This window comes from Labrus mixtus, chromosome 18, assembly GCF_963584025.1.
Source record: "Labrus mixtus chromosome 18, fLabMix1.1, whole genome shotgun sequence".
In the NCBI taxonomy this organism is placed as follows: Eukaryota; Metazoa; Chordata; class Actinopteri; order Labriformes; family Labridae; genus Labrus; species Labrus mixtus.
In genome coordinates, this window is record NC_083629.1 from 13,169,569 (window position 1) to 13,190,545 (window position 20,977).

General features: G+C 42.8%; 1 protein-coding gene across 4 annotated transcripts; it reads right to left on the bottom strand.

Moving 5' to 3' along the window:
* Positions 1-695: 695 nt before the first annotated feature.
* On the bottom strand, positions 696-20,973 carry ktn1 (kinectin 1). Of its 4 annotated transcripts, XM_061063252.1 has the most exons (36): positions 20,842-20,973; positions 15,533-16,218; positions 15,130-15,288; positions 14,908-15,024; positions 14,680-14,810; positions 14,417-14,521; positions 14,152-14,292; positions 13,901-14,007; positions 13,422-13,566; positions 11,842-11,938; positions 11,545-11,729; positions 11,289-11,357; positions 11,147-11,184; positions 10,944-11,034; positions 10,644-10,712; positions 10,490-10,527; positions 10,290-10,380; positions 10,067-10,135; positions 9,931-9,968; positions 9,497-9,575; positions 9,265-9,377; positions 9,063-9,159; positions 7,928-7,968; positions 7,733-7,823; positions 6,830-6,916; positions 4,883-4,972; positions 4,669-4,755; positions 4,486-4,575; positions 4,313-4,405; positions 4,133-4,201; positions 3,915-3,998; positions 3,395-3,478; positions 2,227-2,310; positions 2,033-2,128; positions 1,829-1,939; positions 696-1,699 (listed from the first exon to the last, which is right to left on the bottom strand). In XM_061063252.1, the coding sequence occupies exons 2-36, from the start codon at positions 16,215-16,217 to the stop codon at positions 1,670-1,672; spliced, it is 3,801 nt and encodes a 1,266-aa protein (XP_060919235.1). In that variant the 5' UTR covers position 16,218; positions 20,842-20,973; the 3' UTR covers positions 696-1,669. The 4 variants fall into 4 exon arrangements, with proteins under 4 accessions (XP_060919235.1, XP_060919234.1, XP_060919237.1 ...); XM_061063251.1 differs by lacking the exon at positions 20,842-20,973 and having other exon boundaries at positions 7,928-7,965; XM_061063254.1 differs by lacking the exons at positions 6,830-6,916; positions 20,842-20,973.
* Positions 20,974-20,977: the final 4 nt, after the last annotated feature.

Genomic DNA, 20,977 nt, shown 5'->3' on the forward strand with positions numbered 1-20,977 from the left:
CAGATCTCCAATCAGCTGACTGCAGCATGACAGTGTGGGAGAATTTGCGGAATGTGCTGATCCCATGTTGCCCGCACCCCTGACCTGACCCCCGCCCTACCCCAACCAAGCCAACACAACAGTCCTGTTGTTTAAAAGGCCTTTTAAAGTGCAAAAATGAACAAGAGAATTACAAAAAAAAACCTGTATTTATCATTTCAATAACATAGAAAGGTGGTAGTGATAGTTAAACATTCACTTTAAGTGCGCGCATCATTAACAAGTAACCACATCAGTGATTATTTTTCAAACATTACTGGCATGTAAGATTTGTACTTGGTAAGCTTTTGATGTACTTCAGCAGCTGCATCCTCACTTCCCTTCATGTCTTCCTGCCAATGGGAAAATATTGTTTATTGTCATGCAGGAGAGGAGGCAATAGCATCAAACCCTAGAGCTTCCATCATACAAGCTGCCCGCTTTTGTCTTCCATCGTACAAAACCCATACATAAAATAAACCTCTGCATGACAAACATGTTGGCGTACAAGGCAGTCACATGAATATTTTTCTCAAAAACATTCACCTGCCAACAAAAGCTTTATTTATCAGTGCACAATCTGGTTCCATTTAAATTCCCACAAAGTCATGCACTGCCTCCCAGTGGTCAAGACAAAGAAGTGCAGAGAATAAAAATAATCAACACAAGACACTGGGCAGATTTATCTAGCATCCCTTTTATTAACATCACCTGTTACAAAAAGAACAAAATGTTCAGTGTTAATGAACTTTGCAACAATATAGCAAGTGTTGATTACAGATGATATGGGACGCTTATTCCTAGAGTAGTTGCAGTTGGATTAAAAACCTAACACTGTTGACCTGGCCTTCTACTTCCACAGCCAGGGTCACAGACTCCCTTCCCTCTGGAGCTGCAGTATAGACTCGACTTTAATTCGTCCATGCATCTCCATAGTTACAGTCACTTAGTGACCCTTCTGATATGCTGAGACCCCTTCTGACCCCGTTCTCCCATCCAATACTGAGCCATGGTATGCATGGAGCTATGAATTCGTGAATGCACAGTTTGATCGTTTTTCTGGTCAGGAGGCAAACAGATCTACAACATGGTGTATTTCAGCAGGTCCTATCTGTTACATTTAACAATACACGTTTTGAAGTTAAGAAAAAAAAAAGGACAGAAAACCTAAAATTTGTTCTCATCAAGGTGGAAATTTGTATGCCTGCCCTCTCTTTACAAATAAACAACAAACTACAGCAGTTTTCAAAAGGATTTCATTGAAAAATACAGGTGTTTTTAAACAGAGGAATGGATGCCACACAGATTAAATTATGCTGGATGTCAGAATAAAAATGAACTGGCGATACTGCTGAAAAAGAGGAATGTGGTGGGAGCAGAGTAGTGTGTTTTGGTACAGTGTGTGGAGTGTTTGGAGTTAACAGTAACCATTGCCTGCTCCCTTATGGCCAACTGTGGGACTGGGAGTGGTTTTCCACAGTCAGGCAGAGGCAGCCTTCAGTACAGGTGAGGTAATAGAAAGAGTTTGAGGAAGGGTGGGTGGCTGGGCCTGACAGTATGGTGTGATGGTGGTAGTGATGAGACCGAAGGTCAAAGGTGGTCTCTGTAGTGCAGTCAAGGTGGCTGCGTGGGGGCTTCACTTGTCCTCCTACTATACCTTGGGCAGGTCTTTTTCCCCCTCCTGTAAAAAATAATACATGCAGATAGTGTCACAGTCAAATACTATTGCAAGTGGATAGACAGGAGAGTAAGATTAGTGAGATTAAATCTTTTCATTAGGTTGTAAGGACAGCAGAATAACAGGACTCACCCCTTCCTGTCCCTTGGCGAGTTGCCGGCTGACAGCTTGTAGCAGCTGCTGCAGTTCTCTGACTGTTTGGTTCAGTCCTGCAGTCATTTTCTCCTTTCTGTCAATCTCTTCCTGCCAGAGACAGAAGATGCAATGTAACAACCTCATTACCATAGGCCAAGAAGTACACCACTAAACAGCATCTACACTGCCTCAGACTCTTACTCTCTGTGACGTCAGACTGCTGTTCTCTATCAGGTCGTCAGCGTTGTCCATCACGTTTGAAAGTTCCCCCTGGATCAGATCGAGAGACTGCTGGGCCTGGATTAAAGACCAAATAAATCCACTTTTTTTAAACATCCTGGTCCAAAGATTGACCAATATCAGCAGCTTGAAAAAATACAAACAAGCATTCTTACCTTAAAGAGATCACCAGCCACCTTTTGCCTCTCGTTCTCTTCTGTCTCCAGCTTGGACAGAGTCTGGGTGAGCTGGGTTTTCAGCTGGAATCAAAACAAGACACTCAGCACATGATCACAGCACATCCTAATGATTTGCAGGAGTCCCATTTATAATTTAGTCTAGTCTGTACTCTGTACACAGAAAAGCATTCAGTAAGAGCCTCACGTCAAGTTCCAACCCTTCCAACATTTAGTTTGAAGGCTCAACATTTACAAAGGTTTTTCAGTTTTTACTTTGGCCTCATTCAAGCAAAAACTGCAGCGTTTTGGGACCGTGTTGGTGTGGGCAGGTTGTTACAGATACTCGTGGGAAGATGTATCACGAACTGTAAAGTCCAGTTTGATGATAAGCTTTATTTTAAAGCCTTAACAGAGGCCATAACACTTCAGAGCAACTCTGGAAGGTTACAACTGCTGCAGTCATTTCCTGTATCACCATATAATTGCTGTTTTTTTTACCTGGCTAAGTAGCCAACAAGGAATATGGAAATGTACAAACCACATTGGCCAATGCGTTGTTTCTCAACAAAAGTCTGGCAATTCTTTTTTGTTTCCGAAGTCCACATTGTAATTATTCAAGAGGCTACATTTTTTCAGTCCGTGTTGGCTTGAACACGTACTGTTAAAAAGTACTAAAGGGAACAATTGACAAAGACAACAGAAACATGTTCGGGGAAAAACAAGAATAAGACGAAAACACTAGAAGAGGAGGTTAATGTGAGAGAATAATAGTGTGAAGTTGAAGCTGAAGTGTTAAAATGTAGCTAGTTATGGACAAGATGGAGTACTTTGACTAAGCCATTTGTTAGATGCCTGAAGTGAGATGAAGTGGAATGCCAGTAGAGAAAAGAGATGAAGTGTAGTCTTGCAAGTATTACTTAGTGTGAAGGTGAGTCATCATTCTCAACCTCTGAAATCTGTGCAACTTCAGAAGAAAGTATTCTTCAGGATGAGGTTTAGGTGAGCATGTTCACAGAGGTTATGGACTGATGACCCACAGTTGCAGAGGAAGTGAGAACCCGGTCCAGTTAAAGGCCACTGCTGCCGAGTGCAACAAGGGAGAGGTTGTTGGTTTTTTTTGTTGCAAAAAAAAAAGAGCTCTAGCTAGAGGGTGAGCAACGCTTACCAAATTCAGCTCCTCATTCTGTCTGATAGCCTCTGTATATGAGCCATCAAGCCTGGTCTGCAATTCAGTCAACAGATCTTTGAGCTGAAATTAAGTTTGAGATGATTTGTTTAATGAGTGTCTGTGGGGGAGTTGGTCCAGGAAAGCACGACTAGCACACGTTCTATGCAGAGACACGAGCTGATTGGGGTTTTAAGACATGCTCTGTATTTAGCAGAGCTGTGTAGGGCTAAGAAAAAGCACAGGACATTGTTGTGCATGACTGTAAATCAACAAAACAGTTCATTAAGTTAGCCATATGAGTGGTTTAACTAAGTTAGAGCTAGAGATGTCTATGTGAAGCCTTTAACTTTCATTTCTACATTTATAAATCCTGTGTTTTGTGAACTCTGTATGTCCCGAATACAGCGAGTGCAGGATGTGACAAAAACATAAAAACACATCATGAACATGGAAGTAACACACAACGAAGCTCTCGGAGGATCTCGAGAATGGGGGAAGCAGCCGTGTTTCTGCTCACCTCTCTGACCTCCGTCACGTATGTGGCACTCTCACGCTCTGCCCTCTCCAAATCAGACTCCAAATGCTGCTTTTCTCTTCTCAGCTGAAGAGATGTCAGAGGGTTCGGAGAAACACACGAACAGAATGTAAAACGTCAGAAAAGGATTACGGTTTGAATTCAAACAAGCAAAATGGGAGCGTGAGCTTGAAAATGCGTGTTTTCACAAGACTACTTACATTTTCCAGCTCCGCTCCATCACCTAATCTGTCGATCTCTTGCTCCAGAGTTGTAACTTTCTGGCCCATCTGTGGTGAAACACAAAGGAGTGATGCAATGAAAAGCGCACATGGTGTAATCATTTATCCCTCAAGTGATTTGGTATTAAATCTGGGAGTTGTCTAACCCACACTACTTACCTCTCTGAGCTCTCCCTGTGATAGCTCCAGCTTCACCTTCCAACGAGACTCCTCCTGCTCCACGCTGCTCTGGAGGCGCTGCAGGATGCCCTCCTGTGGATGCAGCAGGAATGACAGCTCAGTGTGGCAAGAGATGTCACTATGAAGCCACAAATATTAAAACAAAAACTCACCGTCTCTGCCAAAACCTTCTTGTATGTCTCGCAGTCTTTCTGTAGAATCTTTTGGCTTTCCTCGGCTTCTCTCAGCTTCTCAGCCAGTCCCTAGCGAAAGACAGGGGGAGTATTTGTTGCTGAAAACACATTCACATTAAGAGTAAGTATTCTTTTTTCTTTTTCTTTTACCATTTCATTCACCTTAGATTCTCCTGATGCAGGGGTGGATTGTGTGGCCACGTTTTCCGCTGCTGCCCCCTCAAATCTCTGCAGCCACTCCTGATGGTTCTAATAGAAAAAAGGAGATGAAGAGTGAAGAACAAGCAGAGAAATGACACAGGAGCACAGGTACAATAGTGTAAGAAGATTATTCTAACAATTTTCAGGGGGGTGCGACACCCAATAATAGCCATACCTGCTCACTGGGCAGAGGCACATGGGGCAGAAGTCTGTGCAGAACATCTCGACACTCGGCCTGAACCGCTGCCAGGGCTGTCTGGTTCTCCTACAGACGATGGGAAGGGCAAAGAAAGAAAAGGACCAAAAAAAAAAGAAAGGAGAGGTGATTGAGCACCAATTGTTTCAAAAGTTTTGTTATCTTAGAGGCTTGGTTGTTGAAGAGAAATTTGAAGCCATCAACTGAGCCACTCCAAACAATTACACAGGAATGATTCAGCATCAAAAGCATCATTTTAGAGAAGAGCAGGAGGATAAACACAGTCTCGCTCCTGCTTCCAATTACCCTGAGAAAACATCTTAGCGGGCCACACCTACACAAAGTGTCAGCAATCTGCAATTCAGTGCATATCATGTTTCAGTCCTCCTGAAACCACAGATACATCAATCGGCTTTCATGAAATTGTACAAAGTACCTTGAAACTCCTCAATAAATATAAAGGTAGCTATCAGTCCTCCCACAATAGGCCTGCATCATGCACTGTCACTCTGAGGCCTGGAGGGAGAACGTACGCTGAGCACTAGCCAGCTGGCGCTGTAACCAGCATTCACATTAACATACTGTGTCACTAGGCAGCTCTGAGACAAGTGAATGCGACCGGCGTGCACTGACAGTACGCAACAGCTGCCAAGGAACTCCCTGGCTCAGCTCTGAGAAGGAGCTTTCTACTGTACTCGGATGGCAAAAGGAGCAGCTGCTGTGCTGATGGTTCAGCATGTACCCTTCCATAATGTAGGTGGAGGACGGCAAAAATACACACACACATCAGTGGAACCGTTAATAGACCAGCTATCTCTGTGAAGGAACCTGCAGCTCCAAAAATCATACAGCAGATCTGCTTTTTAGTAATCACACTTTCTGCATTGAATTTATTTTGATTGCACAGGTTTTTGTTTTTTTACTGAATAATTGTTTATATTAACAAAGTATCCGAGCCACATTTAAGAAAATAAACTCTGAGAAAAGTTGTGATACAACGTGAATAAAGTCATTGACAATATATAGCTATAAGATGACAAGAATAAAGCTTCCTATAAGACCGCCCTTCTTCAGCATAGACTGAGGAGGAACAGTTTCAGTTTCTGTGAAACCTAAACTGAAATTTAACTTTACAAAATGTTTGTTCATCATGTCAAAGTGGGCGGCTGGCTGCTCTTCAGACTATAATCAAAATAACACCACAGTCTAAGCATACTGTAAGAGTTCATTCTTGACTTTCTAGTCATAAAGCTCACGACTTCATTCACATAATATTACAACTTGAATGTCGTATTATGACATCTTTGTTAATGTAATATTACGACTTTATTCTGATGAAGTTACTGCTTCAAATTTCAGTTTTGTTTCCTTTAATGTGGCCCCAACACTCATTCATTATACTGTCTGTATGAATGTGACAAAATGGAATGCTTTCAACATGCTAGAAATGAGCCAAATGATAGAAGACAGAAAGCTGCGAGGATGATTCCAATGAAACTCACTGTAATGAAATCTAGTGACATCATTTCTAGGACACTGCACACTCATTTCCAAGCATCAGTCGCAGTTTTGGGCAAAGAGGGATATTTTCAGATTCAGATTTCAGAGCTTAAAGCACAATAGATCCACAAAAGAAACCAATATTTCTGTGATTAAAGTCGGATTTTCTCAAAAGTAGTAGCATAGGTCAAGAGCTCAAAACAGCCAATTGAAAACTTGAGGCCAAACAACAGAGGGGAGAGGGGGAGAGGGAGGTAAATGAGTATGCAGTTCTGTAATAAATGACGGTGGGAAAAAAATAAATAATAATTTCACTTGGTCAATCATGGCAAAACAAAGCATTTTTCAGGGGGAGGATGGGTTGGATGCATCAGATTGGAACTAGAGTGAAGCAGACTGAGATGGCGGGGGGGAGTAGTGTCGAACCTTGACAGCTTTGCTGAGTTTCCCTTGAAGTATGGACTCGGTGGCTGAGAGAGCTTCCATTGCACTCCAGTTTTTCTCCCGAAGCTCCTGTTTTGGTCAGTTCCAGAGAGATACCACTTTCAGTTTAGCCTCAGGGTTAAATGCATTCAGTGACCCTCAAATAAAGACTTGTAAGAGTAACAGAAACACTGAAGGCATTGCTCATTTTCAGATTACTACGCTCTGCTCTTCACCCAGGCTCCAACCGCTAAAAATAAGTATGAACGAAGAGCCTCAAGAGGCCCAGTCTAGCACCTTGTGTTGGTTAAAAGCAGCATGCAGAGTACGCAAGGCAGTAACTATGCTCTGTGGGACTTCTACTATCTTAAAGAAATAATGTGGATAGAGGTAGAAAAGATAAGCACAAACCTTTTTTTTTTTAAATGTGCGAAAACACATACTTCTCAACTGAAACATGCTCTACTAGTCTTAAAAATGATAGTGAGGCAAGTTTCTAATGCCTTGAATCCTCCACAAGCACAGACAAGCTAGCTGACATAGTCATAGCCACCGGCGAGCATAACAAGAGTAGGCTGGAAGCTCTGTTATGCAATGCTCAGCTTAAGCAATCCAAATCAAAATAGACATCTGTACTGATGTGTAAAAGTCATGTTGACAACGAACCTGAGATAAAGAACGTTTTCTATTTGGTTTTAAAAACAAAACGGTTTATAAAGTAGTGAGACTTAGTGGCAGTGGACAACAGGAGGTAGGTATGGATGTATGAAGTGCGCAGCCCCAGTGTGAGGGGAGGGGTTTGGGGGTACCACACAGGTAGGAGACAGTAGGGAAGGGGGGGGGGGGGGGGGGGGGGGGGGTTTGCAGCAGGTTACATAGTTCAGGTAATCACTGCAGGACACTCACATTGTTCTTCTTCCTGTGAAGCTCCACAGAGTCCTTCAGCTCAGCCAGCTCAGCTTGCAGATCTGAGACCTGCTTGTCCTTCTCTGACAACCTAAAAGAAGACACAAGCAGTCGATGAGAAGATGATGATAGTTAAGAATCCTTTAAAACGATACACAGGTGAGTGATGTGTCTGTGTCGGTTTGCATTACTCACTCTGTAAGAAGCTCCTGGCTTGGGACTGCTGTTTGGGCCTGCTGTTTGAGGAGAGAGTGAAAAAAAAAAAAAGGAAATTAAAACTAAAATTGAAAGTTAATGTTGCATTTTATGACTCTCTTATGACAGATTAATACAAGTTGAAAAACTATGCATATAACAACACTGAGCTTTGAGTCAACATCCAAGTAACAAAGCTCAATCCTTAAGGTTTGCACTTTGATTGATTGATGGGACCTGAAATGTGTCTAACAAAAAAAATGTAAAAGACACCAAGACAATACATCAGAACACAAAATACATATTCAGAGGCATTCAATGTGCTTTGATCACGGATTCAGCTCCATATTCACTTTTAGGATTTGACTGGTGTACAAAAGAGTGCTTCAGTCTAACCTTAAAATTCGGGTCCCTGTACCTCAGGTTTGAAGGTAATATTTCAAATTCACTGTGATGGAATTTCTGTATCTCTGTAGACAGACATCTTATTCCCTGCCCATGATGACAGTCACAGCTGATAGGGTTAGCCGTAACTATGCCAACCAAGGTCACTTTGCATCTCCCCTCATATCTGAATTGTTTGGTAGACTTAGTTGCTGCTCTCCTTTATCTTAAATGTCGCATTCAAGTTTATGGCCTTGACTTTAGCACCATCTTGAGGATAAATACGAAGCCTATGGGACGGTCTGACAGAACTGGCTTGGCAAGACTCTGTATCAAATTTGTGTTGTTAATGTCTTTTCTCCTCGCGAGTCATAGATAAACTACTTCAACTGAAGCCATCTGACTCCTGAATCTTTCTTGTGTGAAGTTAAGTTTCTACACATTTCCTCAACGTTCACTGTTCAGCGTGTCGTGAGGGTCATAGACCATGTTGTTAGCCAGCCATAAAATGTTTTTATAGTAGACCGATTCATCATCTCTGGAGTAGTTAGCCTACAATCATTGAGCAGATCTAATTGGTGGAGCAGTTTAGACTTTAGAGTAGTGAATCGTCAAATGTACCATGTGGTGTTACAGTACTGTAGGACACTGAGAATCACAGAATCACTTGTTAAACAAAACTTTCAGTGTTTAACCGTAGAATGTCACCATATACTTTTGCGAAGCAGTTTATTTAGTGGTCGCCCCTCACCTGCTGATGTACCTGCTCCACCTTCTCACTCAGCTCCATACTCCTCGCCTCCAGCTCAGCCTGCAGCTTCTGAAGCTCCTGGTCCTTTGCTGCCAGCCTGCAGGTCAGATGTGTTATTAGTGTCATTTGTCAGGGCTAGGAGGAATTGTGTATCAAAGTGTGTGTGTGTGAGTGCGTGCTTGTAGTTCAGAAGTGAACTTACTGAGCCTGGAGTTCTTGGATCTCGGTACCAGAGCTGCTCTGCACTCCTGGCATCTCCTTCTGTCTCAGCTGTTCCATCTCTGCCTGCAGGGCAGCCAACTGCTGTTCCAGAGCCTGCAAGACACAAAACTGCTTCAGAGGAAAGCTCAAACTAGGCCAGCACATAATGTACAACAGACGGGAGGCCATTTAAAATGTGTGCCATTGGTACAAAAAAAAAAAAAATCCAGCACCTCTGCTGTCTTCTCTCTGTCCTGTGCTGCTTGCAAACTCTCCTCCACTGATTTGAGCTTCACGTCTCTCTCTTGGATCCTAAAAGGAAAAGTGAAACAAAGCTGCATTTTAAAATAACATTAATAGAATGATTTCTGCAACAAGAGGATATTTAACAATACACAACATCACTTAGAAGAGGAAACCAGGTGTTAAAAGTCGCTGTCAGGGATGTGTTTTAGTCTACAGTGAGCCTATTTAAAATAAGTGGTGTCATTTGGTTACATAACTTGTAATTATGATCAGCTGCTCTTCATCCAAGCAGGCCGATCAAAGCCACTGCCACTGCTCAACAAGTGTAAGTGAAACTAAAGTTCCATGTTTTCATCTATCCGTGTGTCTGTGTTTGTTGGGGATAAAGGTGGGTGCACACAGTAAGACTGTTGATTCTTACTTGCTCTGGAGTTCTTCCACTATGGACTCTGATGATGCCTGTGATAAGGGTAAATGACAGTTTAAAACAAATCAGGATAATGATGAAAAACACACAGCAACCGCTTTTGATCACAATGTTAAGATTAAGATTTCACCTGATCTGCTGCCTGTCTCTTAATGGCCTCAATTTCTTGTTTCAAAGCCTCGTTCTCTTCTCTTACAGTCTGCGTGAAAGAAAGAGGTTACCTAAATTATTTCCTGCCCATAAGGGATTGTGATTTCAAGGCATGCACTGAAGTCATTTGAAGCATGTGGATGTGAGTCTGATTTGGGCTCTTAACAGCATTTTTCTTTAGAAACATGCGACGACAGACATACGTTCAGTTGTTCCTCCTTGTTGGCCACCTCAATCAGCCCCTTCTCCAGCAAGTCCTCCACCGTTTTCATGTTCTCCTCCTTCTCCCGGACACTGAAAGAGGCATTCAGTTAATTATTATGGCATATTATTTCCATTGTCAGAAACAAGCCTAACCAGCTAATGATGTTTAAAATATGTTCCAGTTTTCACACAAACACACCTCTGCTGGAACTGGTCCAACGCCAACTGAGAGGCAGTCTGTATGGGGAGACAGGGTAAGGCAAATGGTGAGAGAGGGTGTGTCAAAAAGAAGAAATCATGTAGTAGTTGTTGTTTTAAATATGAAAGAACAGTTAAAAAGGTAAATAAATAACCTGATCTGAAATCAGTGCCTGCAGATTCTGAAGATCTGCCTTCAGTGACATGTTCTCATTGTGCAAGGCCTGCGAGGTGAAAGACAAAGAACTAAAAGTTAATAATCATAGCACTTATAATTCTGTCTGGATTCAATGTAATCTATTTGGCATCTGAAACCTAAAAACAACTGCAACTGTGAACTTCTTTCTGCCTTCTGGACACAACGTGAGGCCTCGTTTACCAAATTCCTGCAGATTAATGAACCCGCGGCGGTGTTAGCATAAGAGGCTGGAGATGAAGCTCTCATGTGACTGTACCTGCATGTTCGTTTCTCTACCGGCCCCGCTGCTCCTCTCAGCATTCAGGGAATCCTCCAGACTCTTCCTCTGCAGCTCTTTTTCAGCCAGTCTGAACAGAAGGAAGGGAGACGGAAGGGTAAGGTTTTCAGATGAAGCACGCCAGTAGCAATCAGCCATCAGCAGGTAAAAACTAAAGGTAAAAACTAAAATGAAATTCTTACAGCTTCTGTAGCTCTTCAATATGGGAGACATGGGTGGCCTAAATACGAGGAAAATAAATGTTATTGGCCTACATATGAGCACAGATATTCAGATGGGTATCCTTTTTGTAATGAAATATGCAAATGAGGTTGAAATATATACCTGTGAAGACAATTGGGCTTGCATGTTCTCATTCTGGACCTGGAGACCTTTGTTTTCATTCATAAGTTCCTATTAAACAGAGACTGTGTTAGCTTCATCATGTGGGTGCTTTGCTTCTTCAGGGCACCAAAATGCAACTTTTTCAATCTATTTATGGACTATAATGGGACAAAACTTCTTACAATCTGATATGATAGAGCAACTAAAGCAAAAAGGAAGTTCATAACATTGATTTTGTGTTTGAAATGTTGTTCACCTGGACCCTAGCCTGCAGAGAGTCATCCGGCATGCTGTGCTGCGACATCTCCATCAGCTTCATCACCGTCTCCTCCTGCCGCTCCTTGGACACCATGGCTTCAGTCAGGCTGCTGTGCAGGGTCTGGATCTCCTTGTTCTTGTTGTTCATCTCTGTCTCTGCTGCCAGCAGCTGGCTGTGGAGCTCTGCACCCACAAACACACACATTCAGCTGCTGAATATAACAACAGTTCACTTGCAAAAAACAACATGAGTCAGAAGCGATTGGTTTGTTTTTGTCACATTATATTTCATCACCTTGCTTAGAGGTCTGCAGTTTCTCTCTGTCAGCGTTGACACCGTGGCAGAAATTCTGCAGGTCTTCCCACCGTCGCTTCGCCTCCTGCAGTTGGGCCTGGGGATGAAGAGATGTAGCCAATTTTGGGTGAACACAAGAAAACAAGAGCCTACAAAATGTTATCAGGGGCGGCTTGAGTGGGAGTCAAGATCCTACGCTTCGAAGTGTTTGGAGCGTAACGCCACACAGCACAGGGTAAGACAACAAATGTAAAACATCCATCTTCCTCTCACTGTCACTATCATTACTGTAAGGGCAATGATGGAGGATGGTATGCATTACTGCTTGAATTTCTACATGCTGGGGATTATTCAGTCCGATAAAGAATTAAACTACAGCTCTGAACAAGTCAAACAAAGTAAATGGAAAAACAACGGATCCTGTAGACCAGAAATAAAGAATAGAAATGTTCTCATACCATTTCCCCCTCTTTGATACCAAGTACATATCCAGTACAGTTACAATTCAAAAACATGTATATCCTTATTACTGAAAAGCTGTGTACTGCTTATTCTGTATGGATGTGCTGTGATGGACATCCTTTTCAATGGCCTGGCTTTGTGTTCTAAGTAATAATAACCTCAAACAGAAACCTGTGGTACCTAGAAAGAAAGCTAAAATTAGCAGCAGCTTGACCATGACCATTGTGTTGACCTCTTTGAATTAAATTATCTTTGAATGAACAAACATACAGCCTTGAAATGTGTGATTGGAAATTACTCATTGCTGATATTTATTAGCATTGACAACTGCAAATTGTTGAATTGGACATCCCTACAGATTGCCATCGTCACATAAAATCAGTCAACCGATGAATCATTATTTGTACAGCGCAAATTCATAACGAGTGTTATCTCGAGATGCTTTACAAAAGAGCAGGTAATAATAGTTTACCTAATGTGCAAGTGGCAATCATAAAACATCTTTAAGTTGCTGTATAGGCTACAATTTTAGAGATCAGTTTTTGTTTTCTATTTTAGATATCATCTTTTTTAGAGAGAAGTGCGTTGACTTTTTCTACCTCTTCGATACACTGTACCAGATTTGAAGCAGTGTCAGCGGCATTTCTAATACTTATATTAGTGCTGGAAACCTCTAAAGATAAAGATAAGAAGTTTTCTGTCATGAAAGCCTCAATTCCGGGCAATAATCTCAAGCTCAGGCTCGTCTGTGTTGAGCAAGCACCTTAAATAGTTCATCTTTGATGGTGGTCAATGAAAAGACAGGAAACGCTGTTCTGAGTGTCTCGCAGGAAAGTGTTGTTTATACACAGCACAAAGCCTCAAACATTCCAGCTTCTAAAGCCAACACACTTCTCCCAACCCAGGTTCTTTTTCCCACACCCCTTCCCAGGACTTCAGCTACAACCCTCCTCCCATTTCCCTGATAAAGCTACCACACCCACTACCCCTATTTGAAGCTGTGCTGTGTGCCAAGATCTGTTTTCTTTTTTGCAGCTCATTTCATTTTTTTTTTTGTCTCGGCCAGGGAAACTGAAGCACAGGCTAAATAAACACATTGTGCATCTGGATGAGTGTACCTCCAGCTGGGACACGTTCTGCTTGTAGCTGACCTCCAGTGACTTCCTCTGGTGCTCCTCCTGCTGCAGCTTGCCGTTGTTTTCTGCCAGCTCTTTCATCATAGCGGCATACTCAGATCGCAGCTTGTTCAGCTCGGCTGAATTCCTATCAAGAAACGCAGGCACACAGACACATGCACGGATCAGTGATACGAGGCATTATTGAAGGGTGTTGATGAAGTATCAATCTGGAAATAGCCTATGCTGTGCATTTTCATGGTGCAACTATGCATGCAGATGAATTTTCCCTATATAGTAGAAAAAATAGGAAGGATATTGACACAAAGTAGGAATTAAAATGCAGATGAAAAATATAACATTCTTATTTAAATGAGATAACTAGGAGTCAATGCTGAGCAGATGAGACATGTTTGAAACTCGAGGGAGTGTGACCAGTACAGAGGTATGTCCAGTGTTAACAGTTGTATTGAAATACTGACTTGCTCTCCATCTGGTTGGTGGCGGAGCTCACTGCATCCCTCAGGATACCGTTCTCCTGCTGCAGTCGAGTAATCTGGCTTTCCATCTGCTCCCTCGCCTGCTGGAACTACACATAAAGAAAAAGGACGTCAGACTATAGGATTCAGTTGCTGTAAGGCTTCAAGAAGACTGTCTTTGTCCAACAGTAACTGTGATACAGATGGCTGTCTACTATCAGAGGAAAATGAACCTGGATCAGAAAGAACCTCACCTTTATCTGCATGGTCTGGAGCTCCTGGAAGCTGCCCTGAGCTTTGGCCTGCATTCCCCCAAGTTCTTTCTCCATGGCGCCACGCTGCTCTCTCAACATGGCCTCCACACGGCCCGTCTTTTGCTTCTCCACCTGAAGCTCCTAAAGCATTGAAGCAAGCGGGTATATAAAGCTCCTTACTGAAACTCATGGAAATCACTTCAGCAATATGAAGGAACATTAGCATAAGCAAGTAAATCATCACTTAGAATTTAAGAATGTAGACCTGGCTGAGCTGTTTCACTTTGTCCTTGGCAATGGAGGCCTCCTCCTGCAGAGTTGTGAGGAATCTCTCTCGTTCCTGTGCAGCCGGGTCGGTCCTTGCGGCAGTCTGGTGGCGAGACAAGTAACATCATTTTTTTTTTTTTCTTTTTCAAAGTCTGCAAAGCAAGTTCAACTACTTACACAAGCTCTCCTGTTGAATACAAATAAGTGTCACTTGTCACAACACATAACTCAACTGTACAGTATGACTTATTCACATCTTACTTTGTTCCAGGCGTCCAAGGCATTAGGGCTCTTCTCTCGGAGCAGAGCGATCACGCTGACGGCCTCGGCCTCTGACAGAGCCAGGCTGGACAGACCAGACAACAGTTCCTTCAGCTTCACCTCTGTGTTCTCTGTTAAAACACATGATATACGGGATGACGTTGAGCATGAAGATATGGGGGTAACCAAGAAGAACGTGGTGGATCAACTTTTTTTTCTTCCTCTCACCTTTGTCCGTCTCATTCTTTTGTTTCTTGTTGCCGCCTTTGGATGGTACGTCGTCGTTATGGGCTGTCTGGTGGTTGGCAGAAGCTGCTGAGTCAGCCAGGACATGAGCATCATCCACTTGATGAGCAAATAAGAGATAATAAATATGAGGTGAAATATTCAGGCTGTAGTTTCAGCGCATGTTAAAAACAAAAACTAATAAAGCCATTGTACAATCATTACCATGTTCTGTCTTCTGCTTCTTGGCAGAGTTCTTCTTTTTGCCACTGGGAGCACTCGGAGTTGCACTATCCAGAACTTTGGATTCAGCCAAGATGGGAGCCTCCTTCTTGGCTGGAGCTGGAGCCTGCTCTGCCTTAATCTCTGGCTGCTGGTCGTCCACTGCGGGGGGGGGGGGGGGGGGGGGGGGGGGGATAAGGAGAGAATTCTGTCAATCTCAGTCTACCTTGAGACTAATGATGAAGGGAAATTATAATATAACATTAATTGAGGATGTTGCAACTGTGGCTAACTTTAAATTCCACATCCCTGTACCAGTTTCTTCTGTAACTTTGCTAACTCTTCCAATACACTTCTCCAATTCCCAAAAGTGACACTCCCACTAAACATCCTTTTTGCTACTCACCAGGCTCTACTTTTGGTTTCTTCTCCTTCTTCTTCTTCCCAGAGCTCTGGGGCGGTGTCTGAGCCTGAACAGGAGCCTGTGTGAGCTGGACCTGGGCCTCCAGCTTGGGTGAGGGAGGGCTGGACTGTTTGCTCGCAGCCAGCGCTGGTTCTATTTTCTTGCTGATGGGCTTCGAGCCGTTCACTTCTGGCTCCTCAGAGGAGGAAGCTGCAGCAGCCGCCGCGGCAGCAGCAGCTGCTGCAGCTTTGGCAGCCTTTTTTTCCTTCTTCTTCCTCTCCCTCAGACTGACAGGAGCTTCTGTAGACACTGAAACAGGCACATAGGGAGTAGGTGTTGGTGGATCCAGGTCTGGTGTGGCCACTGGAGCAGGTTCTTCCTCGAGCTCCGGAGTGGAACTGTTGGCGCCATCAGCCATATCAAAATCCCTCACATCCTCCTCTGAGTCTCCTCCACCTCCACCGCCTCCTCCGCTGGAACTCTCCTTCTTCTTGCTCTTCTTCTTCTCATTCCTCTTGCGGGTGTCTGGCTTGGATGGTGGTAGCTTGAGGTCCCGTTTCTGCCGGGCCAGCACCTCGTCATACGAGGTCTCCTTCATGAACAGCCAGAAGAAGAGGAACATGAGGGCGATGACCAGGGAAGGGGCCAGGATGAGGAGGTACTGAGAGTCGTAGATATCCACCGCCATTCTGAAGAGAAGGAGAAAGACACAACATGAAATGAAGGGTGTAGTAGCACTGAGTGGATATCAACAGTTTCAAGGCATACCATTCAATGTATCTGCTATTCATTTTCACAGACTGCATGTATGACATCATGGTAACTGGCAGAGGCAGTAAAGGCGGTGTTAATCATCCACATTGCTGAGAGAGCGAGAGAGGTGATTCTTACTAACACCTTGTCCTCTCTCTTAATGATATGATCCAATTAGATTAAACTACACCAGCTTGACACCCTCCAGTCCTTGCTCTTGTAAAAGTTTGAATAGATCCTATAAGATTTATGGATTTGCCTCGAAGGGCCTATCATAGAAACAGAAACACAACGTATAATGCAGAAAAATTAAACGTGAGGTGAGTTAATGGTTGTATTCTCTTGTGGGTTTTGCAACCGAAAGCTTTCAGACTTCACCCGTTCAAAGTACTCGAAGCAGTGTCTGTAGCATACGTAGCAGAGGAGCATCACAGTTAAGATGTTTGGGGCAAGAATACTTGTGACGCCGTCTCAGAACCTTTTAACCTTCATATAAGTGCATAATCGACTCTGAAAAGGTTTGATTTCTTTCCATCTCAATATTTCTCTATATCCACAGCCATTTTTGACCCTCCTCTCTTGGTTTCTGTTTTAGTTTTAAAAAATCTTACTTGAATAATGGCTTGTTAGCAGCTGGGTAGAAATATTCAAAAAGACAATAAAAGCCATCAAGTTCCCTTACGCAGGCTTAAAAAGGGGGCATAATAGGTCATGAACAACTTGGCTAAAAAAGAAGATGGCTAACTGTCTCATTTAGTCACTTCCCTCCTTCAGCCCCCACAAGGACATCTTGGTGGTATTCTATACTCATATTAGGATGGATTTGCAAGAGGCAAAAATACACCCACGTGCAAGTGTCACCAGCTGAGGGCTGCTGCAGCTGCAGCTCGGTCCCGGCCTGCTTCAAACAGAGAGAAGGGGGCTCTTCTTCAATCACAGGCAAAGTTTACTAAGTCAAGAGGTCCTGGGACTTCACCACTTTAACATCTGCCAACGATTTCTTTAGGAACTCTATGTTGTTGCTTCAAGGCTACACAGTAAGAATGAACCTGGGTCCATGAATACAAATAAATCAGTAACTATGTTTTTTTTTCTCACTTAATCTAAACCAGCTAAAAGCGTGTCGGTCATTCCTTAGCATGCATGACACTGATGAAATGCAAGGTAGCAAGAGATGCAATGCATTCATTTGTAATAGCAACAGCTCATGCATTTTACACATGTGAATATTAATGAATGCAGCCTGCCAGCCACATAATCTGATAATTCCAACGATCAGACCCTGTCAAAGATGTGCGAATGGGCTTTGCTCTCAGCAGTGGCATGTTTTAGAATAAAGTATTTTCACTTACAGCACGTTTCACTCTTAAACGCATGTTACATTTGTCGATAACTTGGGTGATTCAGTTACGTGAAGGGGAGAGTCAACATCAGGGAAATGAACATAAAATAAACTGAAAATTTATGGAACATTATAGATCATGTATCACAATACCTTATTAGTTGTAGTACCTTGCACAAAATCAAAGCAGCTTTTTAGGGTGACAGACAGTAAATGACCGACGACGTGCAGCCCAATCACATCCTATTCTAAAGATCTGTGCCAGTATTGTGGCGTGGGAGTCAGCGTCGAAGAGCAGACCTCTTGAGTAATTTGGATTAAGCAGATTACCCATGATAATACATTTAAGAATAACTTTCCACTGTAGGTCTGAGTCCCGAGGACTGAAAGGCTTAGCACTATAGTGTAATGTTGACCCTGTTTCATTATATCTTTAAAAACACATCCAAATGTACTCTGCCTGTTTATAATGTACAGCATTTGAGTGTTCTTATGCACTGTATGAGCAGTTAACCCATTATATAACAACTTTTAAACTGTTTTCATTATACAATATTTTTAGAGAATAGCTTTGACTGACAATATCACATGTTTGCATTATTATTCATGATTTGATTATGAATGTCTGCTTTATGGCTTGATACCTTTCCATTTCATTTCCTCTGAGCTGCTCTTATTGCATGTGTGTCTAAGAGCGTGCATTCCTTCTTACTCGATAAGCTAAAGCTTGGGGCAAACTCTTAAAAAATATGTAGCTGAAATAGCTCTTGGTTTTAAGAGCTAACTCAGAACAGACTGAGAAAATATGAGCTCTTATTTAAGCGTTTCTTAGTTTCTACTTGTCTGCTACTGAGACAAAAGACTGTGACATATATCAATATGGACTCCTTATACTATAGCTAATAAACAGCATGAAGTCATTCTGTGAACTTACTGGACCACCTCTCACCCTTTATAAAACCAGAGAAAAGGCATTAGAAGCTTTAGTACAGTATGTACTACCACAGCATGGTTGAAGAAAGTTTTCAGTTCAGTGGCTAGCTACCAAATCAGGAAATTATTTTTAAGCATTCATTTCATGTTCCAGGAAACTCCCATGTCAGAAAAAATTAGGCTGTGAAATAACTCTTAAAGCAACATTGCTTCTTTGCCTCTTAGGTATGGGTGGAGTAGGCATTCTTAAAGTTTGAAACCTGCTTGCTTTCTTTCACTTCCAGGCCTTACACAGAGTGCAAGGTGCGTGTGTTTCCTTGTGCGGCCAGAGCCTTGTCCCAGCATCAAAATGAGCCAGGAGGACAAAGGCCTCTCGGGCTGTTGGCTCCCCGGAATCTGGCCACTTGGCTGGATGGGGCTCTTGATTTGGCAGGATTGGAGAGAGAGGGGACTCCTGATATCTATCAAGCCCAAAGAGCAGTGCAGACAGTGCTGAAAAGCAGGCCATGCTGCACTCAACATGTAACGTGTTTGAGAACAAACAGCAAGTTAATGGTTTCAGGAAAGCACAAGCTAGAAGCCATTCGAATGAACAGTTTCTGTAGTAGATTAGGCCAAGACATAAAGATGAAATGTATCCAGCTCTGTCCTGTCCTGGGAATGGATTAAGATAGTGCTAGTTTGAGGAAGAATGACTGAAAAATGTTCCCCGCTCCCTGTTTATTCATATTTAGTGATACTATAAGTATGACTAACTGTAGAAGTTGTGTACTCGTCCATGCCGTGTAAATGTTCCTTAACATGCAGTTTGTTACGGTAACTGAAGTTACAGCAGATGAAGTTTAAGCACAATGCCACACAAATTAAGAAAATAAAAGACATCCCTTTGTAATGGTACTACAACCGATTTATTTACTACAAATACTCCTACCAGAAAGTAGCACTGATAGCGGGTAATTAAACCAAATCTGGTTAAGAGTTTTATGTAGGACAACTGAAAGATAGTTCTGCCTAAGTAGTTAAACTGTAAGGATAACAAAGTGATAATTCACTGTAATCAGTATCTCAGTGATAAACTTCACAGAAAGTGCCAAAGTACAATTTAGGGCATCTTGAAAAACATTAACAAAAAGGGTATGAGTCCATTGAAATGTCCTCTTTCTGTTCAGTCTGTCACAAGGAAGCATAGTTCATATCAAATTAAATACAACTTAAGACACTCGAAGAAAGAGATTATCTGCAGGTATAACTGGGAAAGATGCAAACAAGTCCACATGAGTACATCAAACAACAAAAAAGGGAACATCCTGAATCATCCAGGACACTGTGTGACAGGTATGCATCGTCATGTCTCCAGTCACCACCTCACTGCTGACGTGGTGAGGATGCCAACAAAAAGAGACGATCAATAGAAGTACCAGACACAAGTTGCTATACCCTCACTTGTCTTTTGAGACAGTTTGGTGTCCACCTCACTATTCAACAAGGGCTGATGATCACGATGGTTGAGTACCAAATGTCCCAGCATGCTCAGTCATGTCTAATCGTGGGCCTTGTGCACACTACTGAACCAAAAATACGTAATGGCAGCTGTCTGAAGAAAAAAAAAAAAAGACAGGGTGGTTGTGAATACAGCTTGTAATCAAAGAAAAAGCAGAACTGATCCAGCGTCAGTCGTCCTTGCTTTAAGTTAGCCCAGCTAGCTCCCAGATAACATTATAATCTAACGAAATGCAATGAGAAAGAAGAGGCACACACACGGACGATAAGCTGACTTTTACAACATGACTAGCACGTAAATGTTTATTTTATTGAAGGAGGAGGCTCAATAGTGGCCTGGACATGGCTACAAGTAGTTGCTGCTATAGTTAAATGCCTACAGGAAATGGCTCGACAGCACTATGAATGAGCGAGCTAACATTAGCTAACTAACGTGAGGCAGTGACTGACGGTGGCCGGTAAATCCAATAATTGGTAGAGAGGGAGTCCTCGGTGATCATAAAATAGAAATGGCTTTGACATATTTGAAGCAAAACTCCAGTTTGTGTTTCTTTCACGAACACTGAGCCCACCAGGAGGCGTGGACGTCTGCCCCCCGGGCCTCGTCTTGCTGGTGACCCAGCCTCCTTCTCTCCTGAAATCTCTGACCCGGTCTGCTGCTTCAGTCCTCCGCTCAAGTCCTGAGGGCCGAGCCAAGGCCCGGGTGAAAACCTTAGCCGCGCTCAGACCGGTATACGACGTGTACAGACAGGAAATAACCAGTTACAAACCAAAAACATCATACCTGTCGCTTCAGTGTTTCCCTCTTTTAGTAGGTGGTGAAATGGCGTTGATCTGCGTTGACTCTAGCAGACTCCTGACTTCCCGGGGCAGCTCCAGCCTGGCTTTCTCCTGCGCTATCCGTCAGACTATCTCCTGTT

Bases quoted from the DNA above. Each gene is read 5' to 3' on its own strand.
- ktn1 (XM_061063252.1), bottom strand. From the start codon at position 16,217: ATGGCGGTGGATATCTACGACTCTCAGTACCTCCTCATCCTGGCCCCT. The intron at 14,811-14,907 runs GTGAGAGGAAGA...GTGTTTTAACAG, and splicing joins AAAGAATGAGACGGACAAAG to AGAACACAGAGGTGAAGCTG. The intron at 10,381-10,489 runs GTGTGTTTGTGT...TGCCTCTTTCAG, and splicing joins TTGGACCAGTTCCAGCAGAG to TGTCCGGGAGAAGGAGGAGA.